This window comes from Macrosteles quadrilineatus, unplaced genomic scaffold, assembly GCF_028750875.1.
Source record: "Macrosteles quadrilineatus isolate MER2022 unplaced genomic scaffold, UCM_ALF_1.0 Scaffold_5__1_contigs__length_97177068, whole genome shotgun sequence".
Taxonomy (NCBI): Eukaryota; Metazoa; Arthropoda; class Insecta; order Hemiptera; family Cicadellidae; genus Macrosteles; species Macrosteles quadrilineatus.
The window spans coordinates 94,725,800-94,742,894 of NW_026542598.1; the positions used below are offsets into that span (position 1 = coordinate 94,725,800).

General features: G+C 34.5%; 1 protein-coding gene across 1 annotated transcript in view; it reads right to left on the reverse strand.

The window, feature by feature from the left end:
• LOC128994212 (ras-responsive element-binding protein 1-like) overlaps positions 1 to 17,095 on the reverse strand; it is a 45,306-nt gene that overhangs the window by 6,552 nt on the left and 21,659 nt on the right. Inside the window, exons 2-3 of the mRNA XM_054418593.1 lie at positions 1,219 to 1,324; positions 432 to 607 (exon numbers count right to left, since the gene is read on the reverse strand). Coding sequence (XP_054274568.1) covers positions 432 to 607; positions 1,219 to 1,273 — 231 coding nt within the window. The 5' untranslated portion in view covers positions 1,274 to 1,324. The remainder of the gene's footprint in view (positions 1 to 431; positions 608 to 1,218; positions 1,325 to 17,095) is intronic.

The following is a 17,095-nucleotide window of genomic DNA, read 5'->3' on the forward strand; positions in this document are numbered from 1 at the left end:
TCATAATCAATTTTTAGTGGCATTGAAATGAATTTTTAAATCAAAATTATCTTGATTTATTCTTTAGCTGAACAGCCAAACATCAAAGTAATATCATAGATTAAACTTTAATCTATGATAATATCTATTATACGACTATGTAATAGAACGTATTAACATGTTTAGTTATTAAGGTTTATTATTGCATTCAAACAAATTGACATCACTTATTTAAGAATTGTATTTAATTGTGAATTTTTTTTACTGTATAGACAAAACTAACTGTTGATTACTCCATTCAAACAGTTGATGCAAGTTCACTCCACTGTTTTAAACCTGTGGAGTTAAATATTTTTTTTTAAGCTTTGGGAATAATCTGCAATAAATTCTACACTATAAACTCAAGTAGTTGCAGAGGATTTTCAGTCCTGTACACATTTTCTCAAACTTACCTCTGGAGTTTGGTTTGGTTGGTTTGGAGGTTGGATGGTGTTGTTGTTAACTGGTTTATCATCATCAGTGCTATGGGTTTCTTTGGCTTGGTTTTCTTCTTTGGTGTCATGGTCGAGGGGTTTGTCTTCTGTGGCCTTCTCCATTCTTGGGACTTGCAGAGGGTTCAAAGTCATATCTGTACAGGCACAAAACATAGTATGTATTAATTTATTGTTCTAGTAGTTAAAGATTGTATAATTGTTTAGTGTAGTGAAATTGATAATTCCTATGAAAGGGACTAATGATGTTTAAACAATTATTCTGGCTTATTTAGTTCAATAGTAATACAAAAAATGCTTTCTGATCGCAGTATTTAAAAACTCTAAATAGGTGTTACAATTATCAACAATAATGATATGTTTATTGGCACAAAATGTAGATATTTATTTAAGTACTGGCGCTTCGTCACTTTCGTATCACTCTAAAACCAGTTCTTTACCGATATCTCTCTGAGCTTACATTTGGTCTTGTAACAGTTTCAAAATACAATACTTTTAATGACTTACAGGCTTATTTAATAGTAATTAGTTTTGTTTTGTCAATGTTAAAATGTTACTTACTGAAATCAAAATTGGAGTCTTGGAACTTGACTTTATCATTGACTTGGTATCAGAAATGTTTCAAATAGTTTTACCAAATAATTGAGAAAATAATTACCAAATAATTGGCAGTTGATTTTCAAAATTGGCAATCATTGGTTTTGAACCAGAGGGTAAAATATCAAAAGTTGCATGACATATCACTTACCATGAGTAGGGGCTGGGGCTGGTGAAAAGCCAGTTTCACAAGGGGTGTCCTGCATGTTTCCACCCGCAGAATCTTTAGGGGCAGAAATACAGTGTCAATCGTCCACCTGAAACAAACATAGAAATGTTTAAGATTTTTAGCTCTCAGCAAAGTTTGCTAACATTTGGATGTTTTCTACAATGATAAATGATGACAATAATTTGGATATGTCATTTATTGTGTTTTAAACCTCTAAAGTTACGGTTTCTTAGCTGCAATAATATTATTAATGTAAAATAATCAGTACCCAAACACACATTAAAATTTATGTAGCCTTTCGAGTTTTATTTATTAATTCATAAATATTCAAATTTTTGTAAGTTTTAAATCAAAGATTTAAAAAAGTTATATTATTGGTAAAACAAAAATTTTACTTTGTGAATTAGGAGGGATTCCCTGCAGTGTTATTTCTCATGCTACTCTGTGGTTACCAAGGCTACAGTACACTGTTAGAATTATTCCGTCTGTATCTGTTTTGCGTTGTCCAGATTGAAGGCGTCTACCGTTTGTATCGAGGAGAAACGAAGAACAATCTGTTCGTAACAAAAATGTCCTTATAATGTTTCATTTGATTTTATCTATTTCAACCTTTTGCTAGTTTACGTTGTCTTAGTTAATTTAGGGAACATTAAATTTATTCCAGTTATATTGTAAACATAATTTTGAATTATAGGGACTAAACATTTACGGCGGTTATTTAGAAAGCTAGAAACATTAAAATATTTCACATCACGAAAGTTCGAAATGTATCATTCTCGTAATACTAAAACATGTGGTAGACAAGTTAATAACCTGGCCAAATTTAAATTGAGGCAGATGATTAATTCAATTAGTCAAGAAATCTGTGCTCATGATTGTTAAAATTCTTTAATAACGTTTCTTGGAAACACCACTGGAGGCTGTTCTAAGAGAAAATAAACATTCTTTAGTCTCTGATAAGATGGTGACTCTTTCTAACACTTATTGAAAAATGTTATACTTTATTTATACGTAGCTACTTTCAATGACCATCAACGTACAAATAATACGTAACTTAAACACCGTTTCACCACGGACGCCATTTGAAAATAGTAAATTACAAAACCTTTGAAAAGCCAAAAATACGTTACGATCTTTATTAAAAAGCTAGAACTGAACTCCAATTCAACGACCTTGTGAACTTGTATCATTGTTGCGAGGGCTGCACCTGCCACAACGGCACCTGTCTTCAAAATACGTTACTACGCCCTCCCCCCACCCACGACCAGCAGAGTTGGCTATTTAACTGTCTCACTAATTTATTGGATGTGGAAGGGGTTTCCTGCGTAACGGACGAATAGACGATGATAAGGTTTTAATTTCCTTACACTGATGGTACATCTAAAACTCGTCTGAAAAGAAAGGGTATAAATGTATTTTTGAGGCAGTTAAGAGTCTTCCTTAGTGGAAGCCATGTTGGATTTCTTCCCCATAAGAACAATGTTAAACATTACATCATTTGTGGACACGTAACGGCGTTATTTGTTAAGATATAGCTTTGAAATTTATAATTTGTATTTTTAACATAATAGACTCGTGACTGAGGTTTTTGAATTTCGAAAATCCATTTTAATTTCCTTTCAATAATTAGCTTAATTTTAAGCTAATTAATAATCAATTATTCATTATAAAAATTAAAAATTGTGAAATGAAAAACGTCAATCTCTAGAGGACCGCAATTCCTTAAATTTAACTCCTTATCCATAATTATATGACAATTTGCTGATGAGATATTTGGACACAAAGTTAACATTGTTCTTATGGGGAAGAAATCCAACATGGCTTCCACTAAGGAAGACTCGAACACGATGGAACGAAAACACATCTGAATGAATATTTTAATGGTTTTTACTTTTTAATTAACATTATAAATTAACCGAATAAATTTGGATTATTTATCGGAAAACTAAATTATAACCAATTAGGCTACAACAAATGACGAAGTTTTTATGCAATGTAAACGGCATTACGGAAAACGTGTTTAGGCTACTAGCAGTGGATTTATAAGCAACAAAGAGACAAAGTCAAATTGACAACTAAGAACAGCATTAATTAAACTCTGCAAGTGTTTACTAGGATAAACATTTTCAAGTGATATAAGTCCATTTGTCAATAATTGTGCCACAAAATCTAAAACGATCCGAATTTACAAGTAGAATCGTAAACCAAAGATCAGATGCTTACTAGACATTATTACATCTGACTATTATACGCAATTTTCAACAAAAAAATTAACACACAATAGAATAAATAGTCTATAAATAAAACCCAAACTAAAAATAGCAAAAACAGTCAAATAACATCCCCATTAAATATCATAGTAAAACATGTCGCCACCTGATCGACTTCCAGGCCCTCCCTACTGCGTTGAAAGCGACACACTGTATTGTATTCATTGTTGTTCAACAATAACACTAGTGGGCCGTTGATGGGAACAGTCAATTGTCCGGGAGACAGCAGGGGGTGGACGCCTGGACGCCTACCCTTGTGGAAGGGGAACCACCCCAAATTGACCTCTGATGATTCTCTTAATCTCTATTACTTCCCATTTTCCCAGCCTTTGTGAGATTTGGTTGTTACTTTGAGGTTAAAGTTCTTCGGCACGCTAGTAAAAAAACGTTTGTGTGGGTGTAATTAGGTAGGAGGTTGATAGGTCGAATTTTTTACACTATACGACTACTGTATATATAGCTCGTATGTAACAATTCACGATTGAAGTTTTAGGTCATGTCTCGGTTCTAGCCTATAGCCCTACCTTTTATTGTATTCTTTAGAGGACCCCCTTTATATAGAGCCCTCCGCTGTAATCTTTATACTTAAGAGTTTCTGAATAAAAAATCTAAATATAAAGAATGTACAAAAAACAGTTAGTTTGTACACAATTAGTCTCTATAGAGCATCTTATAGTATTTTAAAATATAAGCAGTGACACACCAATTGTCAAACTACGACCAAACCGCTTACAATTCGTTACATTGTAAAATAATTAAACAGTATGGTGAGTCGAAAGTATACTGAAATAAAAACCATTGTTGGCAATCAAATTTGTTGCAGTATAATAATGAAACCAATTACACAAAACCGCCAGTGGTATTTACCGTGTCAATGAGCTATGACATTTACCGGGCGAGGGGAAGCAGGGGTGCCACCCTTGTAGCAATACACCACTAGGGGTGCCAACCATGCAGAATCACAGTATTGTTGTAAATCCCAGTGGGGCCACTACACACACACCCTATACGTGATCAACGCCTCCAATCAATCAGTTATCTTATCAGGGGTTGGCTTATAGGGTGGCAAAGTGGAGTCAATTGATACGTTGTTATGTTATAATTGATTGATTGTAATTGTTTGTAATATAAATTGGATTTATAAAATATTGAAGCCCCCATTACAATTATTGAAGTTGGCGATAGTTTTGATTGCGAAATACTGTATCTAATTTATTATGTTAATCCCGCTCTCGCTAATCCAGTACGTACGTTGTTAACACGATTTAAACAGAAAACAAATATTGAAAGACCGTTAAATTTAGAGTCAAAACAGCAAGATTTTAATTTTAGCGGCGAAGTTGTATTTTTTACTTTAAGTTTGTTATCCGTTCATTGGGCTTGAGTGCAACTCAATAATTCATTTTTCTCACCAAAGTAACATATTTACGAACATTAGTTACGTCCTTGAAAAAAAGTAAACATGATTACTGAAAGATAGTAGACAAATAATGAAAACATAAGAGGCCTATCCAGATGTTGTACGAATTCTGTAGCCTATTCACTGATTAGCAGCAACAATAATTATTTAGGATTTTACTAACGAAAACAGCTGATTTATTACATTACAACAATGGGAAAACAGCTGATCCAGTGTGTAACAGCCGAATAAAACCATACATACTATCATCAACGCTTTGGTTTGAACAAGCTATTAGTTCAAGATTGGAATCAGGTAAATGGTAAATCCCAGTTTGAAACACCTGAGTCATCTTGTTTCAGTCTAGAGTCTAGAGTCCAGACTGCACGGCGAGAGCAGGTGAGTATGAGTAGACAGAGACAGATGACTCACTGGCGTGTAAAATGACTCACGGTCTACTCTCGCACGCACACCAAACCCGCTCTTTGTCCACTCACGTCATTATGTGTATTAAATACACTTATCTAAACATGTGTTGAAGGTTATTTAATGATGTATTCTCTATTTTTAGTTTAGTAGGTACAACATTTGTCCAGGATATATAGAAGGCTGAGCAATGTGGTTCAAAAAGTTTGCAAGGTTTTTGAGTTTGGGAAGAATTTGAGAGAGGGAAATAATAGATTCTTACAATTATTCAGTGCATGGCTTATCTTGTGTAAGAAGCGACGAAATAACATTCACACTATAATAAAATCAAGGAAACAACTCCCGCGAACGAATAGCTAAAGTGATGCGAAAATATATTCTTACCCTAAATGTCACAATATTAATCATTTAACGATTTAGATACACTTATTGAAATTTAGAAATATGTTTACAATATCTTTTACATAATAATTTAAATGTTTACGTAGGAAAATCCAGCTTTTTATATTATTTTTGTTTTATGTTTTAATTTCCTAATTCCAAAATGTAAGTTTCATTATGCGTATGTCGATTTTTTTTGTCAAAGAGGAAGAAGTGCTTCACTCCTTTGTCTTCGAGTAGCAGAATGTTATGAATTTGGACTACAGGTACAGCTATCGCCGAGTATTATAAAGCCATTACAAAAGATTAATGTCAATTATTTTCTCAATTTAACAATCAAAAAAATTTCTCAATTTCAACAATTACATTTTTCTCCAGTCCAGCTGTTATTTCTCACAACTCGTCACAACAGATGACAAGCCACGCCTGTAGTAGCGTCTGTTCCTCACCTGGTTGCCTAGCAACGCCAGTTCCGCCATTGGTCACCAGAGCGCAGGCCAAGCTATTGCCTAGCGACAGAATGCGGGCGCTGTGTATTGATCACGTTTTCTTGGCAACCATAAAAACATTAGATATTATTTTAATTTGTTGTTCTGCGGTCTCCAGCCCCTCCAGCCCTTTCTTAGCAATCAACCTGATGATATTGCTTCATTGTCGTCGCTTCACTATGAAATTTTTATTTCTTTTAGATATTGTAGAAATTGATTGGCGAGTTTTTTTATTGTTGCTAACTTTCATATTTTTGCGCGAAGTTTTCCAAGTTATCTGAGTAAGCCCGTTGGAATTTATCAGAATGTTCACCTGACATACCTCACATAGTTGTTGAACGAGTACAATAGATTCGCAACCAGATAAACGCCGCTCGACCAGATAATTCATAATGTCACAAAGCATCAGATTCTAAACAGACAATAATTCAAATTCCAGGCGAACATCAAACATTTCGACTCCCGTGTGTTGGTATTTAACAAAAATTTATCTTTGACCAAGAATGCTCTTCAATAGATATCACCATTGATAAGATGAATTTTTAACAGAGTTTTAGATCCAGGGCGATAGCTTATCCATCAAATAAGTTGGCTGGAAGTTATCTCGGGAAAGTTCAAATTTCCAATCAGTAATTCACCAACAATAACTTATTTGTGCATTGCATGGGTGTAACCATCTGTGCTCTTTATTACATCTAACTATACGCATTTCTGTTCACAATATTATACAGTAATCATTTTAACACTGATTCGACCCAATGATTGGTAGATGTCCAAAAACACATTGCCCCTTTACTGTGCAGTTTGCTATATTTATCATCGATAATTCCAAGGTCCAATCAAATTATTGGCATGGAATTCATATCTGCCTAATTAATTATGTTTCCATGAAATATTTTCAACACAAGTATATGTATCGCCTTCAAGAATGGAGGTAATTTTGGAATCGAACTCGCAACCAGCTGACGCAGGATCGGTTCTGTACTTAGATGACGGTTGTCACTCGACAATCTAACAAAAAATCTGCGTTACATATAAAGACCATGGACACACTCATGGACACACTCATGGACACACTACATTTAAACACACTCATGGGTAGCAAATCTACACTTAAAGGTTTTAGGCAACACTTTTTATGACTTTTTTACCTGTAGAAAGGAGCGAGATATAAACACTCAAACAAAGCCGAGATTCTGTGTAACGTCTACTGGTCAACTCCACCGACCGTATCACTCCACAGACGTCCGTCGGATCACCCCAGATAACAATCTGTACTTCCGCTCGCATCCCAGCTCGGCCTGATTAATTAATCATAATTAACACCACGAACATCTCTCGCGCGCACGCACACCCGCGCTCCTCGCACAGCGCATGCCCGGACCTTGAGTCTGCGCGGTAATCTTGGGAAAACTGGCGCATTGTTGCGAGAACAGCTGACCTTGGTCCGAGGGGACACAACAATCGCTCCTCAATTGTCCAACCTGGGAAACTGGCGAAAAGAGAGGAAACGCTTGGAAATTAAACGCTTCCAGAGGAGTGTGTTTTTGCAATTTTGGTTAAATTATTGTTTGAGCAAGGAGTACAAGTATACAGGGTGACAAAAAAGTCTGGAAACGGTTTAGTATCTTTTTAACTAAATTCGTTAGAAAATTCAAACCTTTCACATCAACTTATATGTATGAAAACTATTTTTTGCAATTACTGCCATTATTTGACCTTCACCAGGGGACGGCCCACTAGGAGTAGGTACATAATCTTTAATGTAAGCATAGGTTTATATGCACATCATTTTAAAGGTCTGGTCAAGTGGAGTTCATTGCCGGAAACCGCGTCAAAAAAGGTTCATCCGTTACAAAATGGCGGCAGTCCAAAGTTCTTGCGGAATATACATGCAGAGGCCTTAGTATTGGTAGATACTCATAGTCAACATTAGCAGGGAAATCTGAAACCCGGTTAAATTTGTTTTGAAGATTGAATACTATTAGTCTATGAGCTAGTTGACTTTAAAATACAGTTTAAGCTCTCAAGCTGATATTTAATACGAGTATTTGCCCATACTAAAGCCTGTGCAGGTATATTTCACAAGAACTTTGAACAGCTGCCATTTTGTAACGGATGAACCTTTTTTGATGCGGTTTCCTGCAATGAACTCCCCTTGACCAGACCTTTAAAATGATGTGCATATCAACCTATGCTTACATTAAAGATTATGTACCTACTCCTCATGGGTCGTCCCCTGGTAGAGGTAAAAAAATGACAATGCTTGGAAAAAGTAGTTTTTATTCATGTAAGTTGATGTGAAAGGTTTGAATTTTCTAACGGGTTTAGTTAAAAAAATATTAAACCGTTTCCAGACTTTTTTGTCACCCTGTATATAATTGTGGTGGAAAGAATAAAAATGTTTTGATGAAAGATCGCCCATTAATAATTGGTCAAAGATTTTTACTGATAAGCAATCTCAAAGTACTAATATCGTAGTGATCACTTTACAAATATTGACTTACATGTTCCCTCCCAACCGTCCCAGTCTTCTGTATGTATATTTTAACACTTATCATGTATTTAAATAATCACCCACTTACAAAAAGTTACACAGGATATAAAAAGACTGTTTCCAAAAGTATGTGAATTAATTATAAGCTGCCTAATATTGTCATAGTCATAGCTACCTCATATTCTCATCACATTTAATATGCAAAGGAATTTTTTACAGTATAATACATTGTGCATAGGAAAAATACAAAAATAAACCCAATAGTTTGGCTATGCAAGTTTACAACACAATAATGGTAAATCTTAAATAAACAAGAGTCTACAAACTATAAATTACAAAATTTAAATTGCTTTAACCATTTTTGTGGATAATCGTTTGTATGTATTGGGATTATGGAATATACCAGTTTTGGTGTAGTCGTGTTAAGGGGTCTGAAATAGATAGTGTTTTCGTCAGAAACAATAAGCATGCGTCACACGTCAAAACGAGAGCAATAATTAACTCTAACAAGAGCAGGTAAGAACAAACCCGACCGAGGCAATTACAGAAGATAAGAACTAACGACGGTTGATAAGTTTAACTAGGAGAACTGTTGGACTGCTAAACCGCTTCCACAGGGATATGTCACTATCAGTGTTAGACGGGTGACTAGGCACAAATAGAATTTAGTCAAAGACAAAGAATTACTCAATACTGAGGTCATGACTTAAACCTGCAACGTTTCACATATGATTGTAGGACACGCTAGAAAATTACCGGATCTTTGACGGCCTGTGGGACAAATCAGGGGTGATTTTTGACACTTTTGATATTTTTCTCACCGTTTGGACCTTAAGCCTTAAAATGAATCCTCAACAGTCATGCTACCTTTATCCTAGCTCGAGGTATTTCGTGGGGACCGATTCGCTTACGGAATTAAATATATAGATAGAAGATAGATTATGAACACATCGCCTGTTATATATACGGTTTTAATCTGACATAAAAAGTTCAGATAAAAGTATTCTTAGATAGTTTTGTATTTTTTGTTCCAGGGTGTTCTTTATTTAGCAGCTTAGGTCATTTCGCGATTTTCGGAATACACTTTTTCAGGACGATTGATATTTTCTCACGTAACTTCAGCTATGTTAGTTTTCAGGATAGTAGGTACCAATTTACTGTACAAAAAACCGTAATTACCTTATGTCGAGTCATCTCACTTACCTAGACGTCGAACATACACTACCACTACCTATAATAATATTCCAAATATTTGGAGCTGTCCTAATAAATTCGACGGGCGCACATGAAAAGAGCCCAAAAACCCAGGTAGACACTTGAAAAGCGCCCGGACCTCCAAGGTCCCTCCCAGGACGGTGCGAAAAGAGCCCAGTCTCTTCCTAGAACTTTCACAACGGGTCTTCAATGGAGAAAGAACACATAACACAGTTGAAATACATGACTTTATTTACATATTAAAATAAACACCGTTCAAAGATACATTATTAAAAGATATTTACATCACTAAAATACATATGGTCTGTTTAATTGTGAGGTGACGATCTGTGTCCAACACATTTTGTAAATGTTATTAAATCGATCTGACCATTATGCAACTGCCTCAGCTTTGTACTTAAAAACTCCTGCCGTAAACATGTTTTTTTCCTACTTTTTGTTTTTTCCAGATTGCAGGCACTATTCTGTCTTAAATATGAATCTACTTGAACAGAAGCTAAAGTTTTAACAAAAATAAATATATTGGGGTGTGGCGACGGACAGAGTTGATTGAACCTAGAATGGAAACTTTCACAGGCGTTTGTAGTACGCCACAGCTCCGCCGAATCTGCAGCCCAAATTTGCGGGGGAAAGAGGGAACCACTATCAACATAATTGTCTGTCAAATAATCCGCAAAGCTGGTTAGTTTTGGGTCTTCTGGTTGGATTGCGATGAGTTCACAAAAGACGTCCTCCACATCTTCTGGGCGTAGATAGGCCATGCCGAAGCAGTAGTGCAGCCATTTTCCTGCCTCTGACTCGTAGTCCTTGTAGATCGCTGATAGCCCCAATTGCTGAATTTTCCTCCACCTTGTTAACACAAAATATGTATTAACAATAAGTTACAGAAATTTTTTTAGCAATTTTAATACAATTCGTATTATAGAAATATTGTAAAATTAAGGCATGTTAAGGGGACAACAGGCGTATTTACCTGTAGCATAATGCCTGTATGGTAAATACACTATTTGAGTATAAAATGACAGCGAAATTCGAAAAATATATTTTGACAACTTTTTAACGTTGGTTTGACCTAAATAATCCTATCTCGTTAGATAGGGATATTTCTGTCAAACCAATGTTAAAAATTATATTTGCGTGTTTTGTTTGCCCTGGAAGTTTTATGCCTTATACAGTACAATTATTAATTCATCGTCATTCAGATATCTTACACTGGACATATTTGCTGGACTATTTGCTCCGGTCAAACACGGTTAATCCTGAGTTTCCATTTTAATCAAACCTTGAAAATAATAGCGTATTGTGCTAGGTGGGATAAAGTAGTTTTAAAATCTTGCCTGTTAGGTCTACTCCTGTGTGTCTCAATCATTATCATACATTACGACCTACGGCACTTCTCATGACTTTCATCCGGAAGTAAAGTAAGTGCTAATTTTAGTATCAAGCCGGCACTTGTCAAGACTTCCGTTATTTGATCAAATAGTATGTACCAAAAATAATCCAAATACGTAAAGATAGTAAGTGCAAATTTTAGGAATAAAACAGCACTTGTCATGACTTCCGCTATTTTTATGTAAAGTAAGTACCAAAAAAAGTAGAATATTTGGACGTATGATAAGTACGAAAATATATAATAAATATACAGAAGGAAAGTAAGTGCTACTTTTTGTAAAAAAATAGTACTTGCTACTGCTGTAAAAAATGTTTTATATTAGCCTTATGGGTTCTTAAGTAACCATGTTGTTTGAACAATATAACAAAGAAAAAGTTTATACAATTATTAATGCCATTTTAAACGAGTATTTTTTACAATCAACTGTAGAATAAAAAATAAATAAATGGAAATAAACTACACCTCGCCATAGCTCGGTCCCCATATATTATACCGTATACATAATATTTACCGTCTTGTGAGTTAACGTCTACGTATAAGCGTAAATTTTTCTAAACACTTTCCGCAAATTTATTAACATGTACAATGCTGATCAAGAAATTATTAAACATTTTATTGGAGACATGTAACACATATTATTTTGTTAGTCCACCCTGTTTGGTAAAAAAATAAAAATAAAAAATTTTAAGGGTACTTTCCTGTTAAAGGGAACATTCATTATTATCGATGATTTTTTCTCGATATATCGATATTTTTGTTTTCCGATTGTCACAAGTTGACAACTGATCTTGTTTGGGCATTAGTTTATTATATGGATTAAGAAATGAAACTGTTCTAAGCTAACGTAACAACCAAACTTGCTGTACCAATTAAAAATTCCGTTTGATAACAGAATAGTCAAGTTATACACGGAATTTTGAAATGTGACACAGCAAGTTTGGTTAGTTATGTTAGGTTATTTTCTATAAATGTTTCATTTCATTATTGTTTGTTGATACTGAACAATATTTATCGTAGTTGTCAGCTGATATGTTTCAATTTGTTAAAATCGATATATCGAGAAAAAATATCATCGATAATAATGAATGTTCCCTTTAACAGGAAAGTTGAGTATAGTTTGCAATCATTGTCAAGTAAATACATAATTCAAAACGTACCACGCTTGTCCAAGGTGAAAACGGCATCCCACGATGATGGAGTCAGGAAACACTTCCGCAGTACTGTGGTGAATAGCCTGTTCAAAGTCAACAACTATTTTAGTTGGCAGCAACTGTAGATTAGATTTGATGCACTCTTCTTTGACCATTCTTAGAGTGTGTGCGTATGTCTCCAGTTTCTTGTCGGGAAGTAGGCAGTACACCAACGGAATGTATATCCCGTCACTGTATCCATGGATAGTGAAAAGTTGGGTGAAGTATTTTGGACAGTATTCAAACGTTCCATCCATTAACACTATTTCTCGTTCACACAGACTGGCAAGATTGGTTTGACACGAGAATATTGTTATCCCCTTTGCTGTATTATTTACGAGTACAAAGTCTTCGTCCTTTGCAGTTTTGATTTCCAATTTAGTCAATGCCTCTTGAGCTTCCTCACGTGTTTTGGGAAGTTTGGGGAATTTCTTTAGACGTTCGTAGGTTATGCTGTTCCTTATTAACGTCACATCCTTCCTCGTCAGACATTGTAGAGCATCTGGATCCTTGGCAATTTCGTTGTGAATTAACTTCGACGGTCTTTCATCTATATCGTCGACAGCCTTCCTTTTTATAGAGTTGGTGACTGCGAGCCGTGATATTTTATTTTGATCTGAAAAGTAACAAAAAAGTCTTACATTAGGTTTTTTCCTAATACGTGCTACATATTTAAACTTTAAAGTGTTTTTATCAATTTGAATACTGGATAGTCTAATGATTAGCAATTCTTTAAAATACAACGTTTGCTATTAAAAAATTAACTTGCACCCTCTTTTTAACTTTTTGAGATATTTGAAATCGGTTTGCGGCAACTTGTTTTGGAAATAAAGGGCTACAATAGTTATGGTCAGTTTTGAAAATTTTGCCCTAAGGGGTAGTGGGGGTAGCTCAACATTTTCAAACAGCAAGTATAGTCGAGTTTGGTATCATTTTGTAGGTCTTGACGAAACATAACATTTAATATAAAGAAAATAGAAATCGGACCCTTAATAACAAAATGGCAGCTAAAAATGATTGAGACAATGGTTATTTAAAGTAATTTTGAGCTGCCATTTTGTTATAATGGTCCGATTTCTATTTTCTTTATGTTAATTGTTATGTTTTGTCAAGATCTACAAAATGATACCAAACTCGACTATACTTGTCATTTGAAAATTTTGAGCTGCCCCCAACCCCCGCTACCCCTAAGGGCAAAATTTTCAAAATTGACCATAATTATTGTAGCCCCTCATATCTAAGAAGGTTGCCCCAAACCGATTTCAAATATCTCAAATGGTTGAAAAGTTAAGCGGGGGTGCAAGTTACTTTTCAGCCACCCTGTATAATATTATCTATTTAAATAACGTTAGGTTTAACGAGCACAAATGTTTGCTGCTACAAGGAAGCTAATAAAGTGTATTTTAGTAAAATATTAATAGCTTAGTATAAAATTAATAAATTTACCAAGATTTATCAAAATAACTCATTAAACAAGCGAACAACAACATTTTACAAAATTCTCCATCCGAATAACATGGGAAATTCACATTGGGGATGATCACATTTATCATCTTAAAAATTAGTTTCCTTCTTTATGTATGAACCGATTTTATAAATTATTCCATAATACGATTAATAATTAAATTATCTTTAAAAACTTTTTAAAATTATCTTTATTATGAATCATCATACAAAGAAAGAATAAAACTAATTTGAAGGTATGTCAAAAAAGGCATATTAATCCACAGATCCCCGCCATTTTCTTTTTGATTCATAAATATTGTTATCTTTTAAGTTTCTCAACCGATGATTATGAAACTTGGCAAACATGTGAATTTACCGAAGACCTTTTGTAGAAAAAATAAAGTTGGCCCAATTAGTCATTTCAAATTAGCATTACAAATCAAATCCATCTTTGTTATTTATTGATCATTATTATAATTTTCACGCATTAACAAATATAATTCACAATACTTTATGCTGCCGTTAATTTTTAAAACGAATGCTAAAATCGTTAATAAGACCCTAAAAAATTATTCAAAATACCTTAGTGTTTGTTGTCACACAAGAAATAACAGCGATGAGTCACATTTATATGCAAAACAAGATGTTTTCAAACAGATTTATATTTGTAAACAAACATTTCTCCCATGACTGGCAGCGCGCCGCCTCGTATAACTTGTACATTTCCCAGCCGTGCGGAAGCGCGCGACACTGCAACGTTGCCGATGTCTACTTGGCTACCACAACCACACTGACATTTATACAGTACAGTATTTACTCATGGATACTGTAAAAATTATTATCTACTTTGAATAGATGTTACCAGTGTAAATATCTAAAACGAACTCGCTCGCTTGGTTAGTAATCTCTTATAGCTTGAAAATATCGTACAAATACGAGGTGAAGGCGGCTCGCTGCCAGTCGGGGGAGAAATTTCTGTTTACAAATATAAATCTGTTTGAAAAATATATTTGTTTGCATTATAAATGTGACATACCGCTGTTATTTCTTGTGTTACGACATACACGATTGTATTTTGAACTAAGTTTGCAGCGCATTATTAGCGATTTTAGCATACGTTTTAAATATCCCCGCCACATCAAACCTGCAGACTAAGCGAATTTCAACTTGTCTGATTACATTATTACTAAAATATTTCCATAAATAAGACATATTTATTCCCTACTTAAATAACATTAGATTTAACAGGTGCTTATGTTTGCTGCTACGGGGAAGGTAAAAAGTGTTGTTTGACCATACGTCAATAGTATAGGATATAAATAAATAAATTTGAATTTTTCATACATATGAATTTGAACGGATGGTGTTTTTGGCCTTTAGGGACCTCAAAATGAAAAATTAATCGGTCCTGGGTCCAGGTCTTACCATGAGTACTACGATAATAGCTTAATATGGGAAATTCCCTAAAATTAACAGCAGCATAAACAATATTGAAAAAGCGCGAAAATTATAGCAATAAACCTACCAATAAGCAATAAAAATTTCAAGAAGATAGGTAAGTTACGGGTTCGTTTTCAATTAATTTTTAAACTTCAGTGTTAGTGCAGAGTTTCTTTAAAACTTGTACTTTTAATATTTTTCAATTTTATACATTTTCTTTTCTAAACAAAACATTTTGTATTGTCACCACTACATATAAATTCAAACTAGCTTATATTTAAGACAGATAATCCATCCCAGAGACATTTAAGTATAAAATATTATATAAAAGCTCAAACTTGCGTGCTCATACCTTAAATTCAATAAATATCTCAATCTGTGCTGCTATTTAATAATTTTGTCTGACTCCTTGTGGGCTGTCCCCCGTAATGTATAAAAAATAAATAAATGCTGCAAAGAGTAGACAGTAATGGTTATTATTGGTATACTAAGTCTCATTTACTGTAACTATAGTGGTAAAAAATTAATTTCACATTTCCGGGATTTTTCAATCATCACACTGTATGATTTTAATATTATATATAATTTGCAATATATAATTTGGCATGGGCGTTTTTAAGCGAAACGAATCACCGTTAATAGAAAAATAAATTTACGAAATAAATAGATTTATGTAAGCATAAACCGTTTTAGATAAGCTTAACTTACTTAATTATACAAACTAGGGCGAACATTTTTTTACGAAGAAAGTTTAGTGACTTAAATATGCCAAACAAATAAAAATAACAATAAAACATGTAAAATAACACTTACCCCTAGCAGCATGGTTATGCTCTCCCTCTAGCCTGGAAAACAGCTTTCCTCCTTCCAACGTGTAAAGTGATGCTGAGCATTTATTGTTACTGCAACGCCAACGCTGCTCTCCACTTTTCAATGTTTTTACACAACGGTACACAAAATTGTCCCTAATGATATTTTCTTTTCCTTTTTGACTTAAAGACTTAAACATAATTATCACACTAACACAAACTACACTATTTACTACAACACTACTGTACACACAATTTACAAATTATATCTAACTCCGGCATCCGATCTGACTTTTATGGTGTTCAAACATAGACTGCAGAATATGCAAAATTTTGGGTAAAATAACTATGGTACAAGGTACAACTAGGGGTGGGGTGGCTGCCGGCCACATTCCAGAGTCGCTAAGTCCCATGAGTCAGCGTCCTCTTCCTCAGGTACCTGTGGAGACCCGGGCTCTTTCCATGTGTAAGATTAGTGAACCTTTTTGGGGATTAAAATTTTGGGCTCTTTCCATGTGCTCCGAATTCGACTTGTCATTTGTGATTTAAATGACAAGTTGTGACCTAAATTAATCCTTCACCCTCTCGAACATTATCCAGGTAATAATCAGCTCAAATCTTTCTATCACCGCAATTATTTTATTATGTCGATAAGGCAACATTTTCCAACTATTGCAAAGGTATGCATATTTATAACCCTGCAATAGGATGAATGATGTAAGCTACACCCACACCCAGACACCCAAGATGAGCTGCAAGGCTTCACACAATCCAATATAACCTCATCCCTCTGTATCCGTTACGTCATCCGTCCTGTACACTGTACAGCTCAACTAGCGTTCACACAATGTTTAATATAACTCCATTATCTGGAAATAATTTACTAGGTTTAACCACGCTTCAAC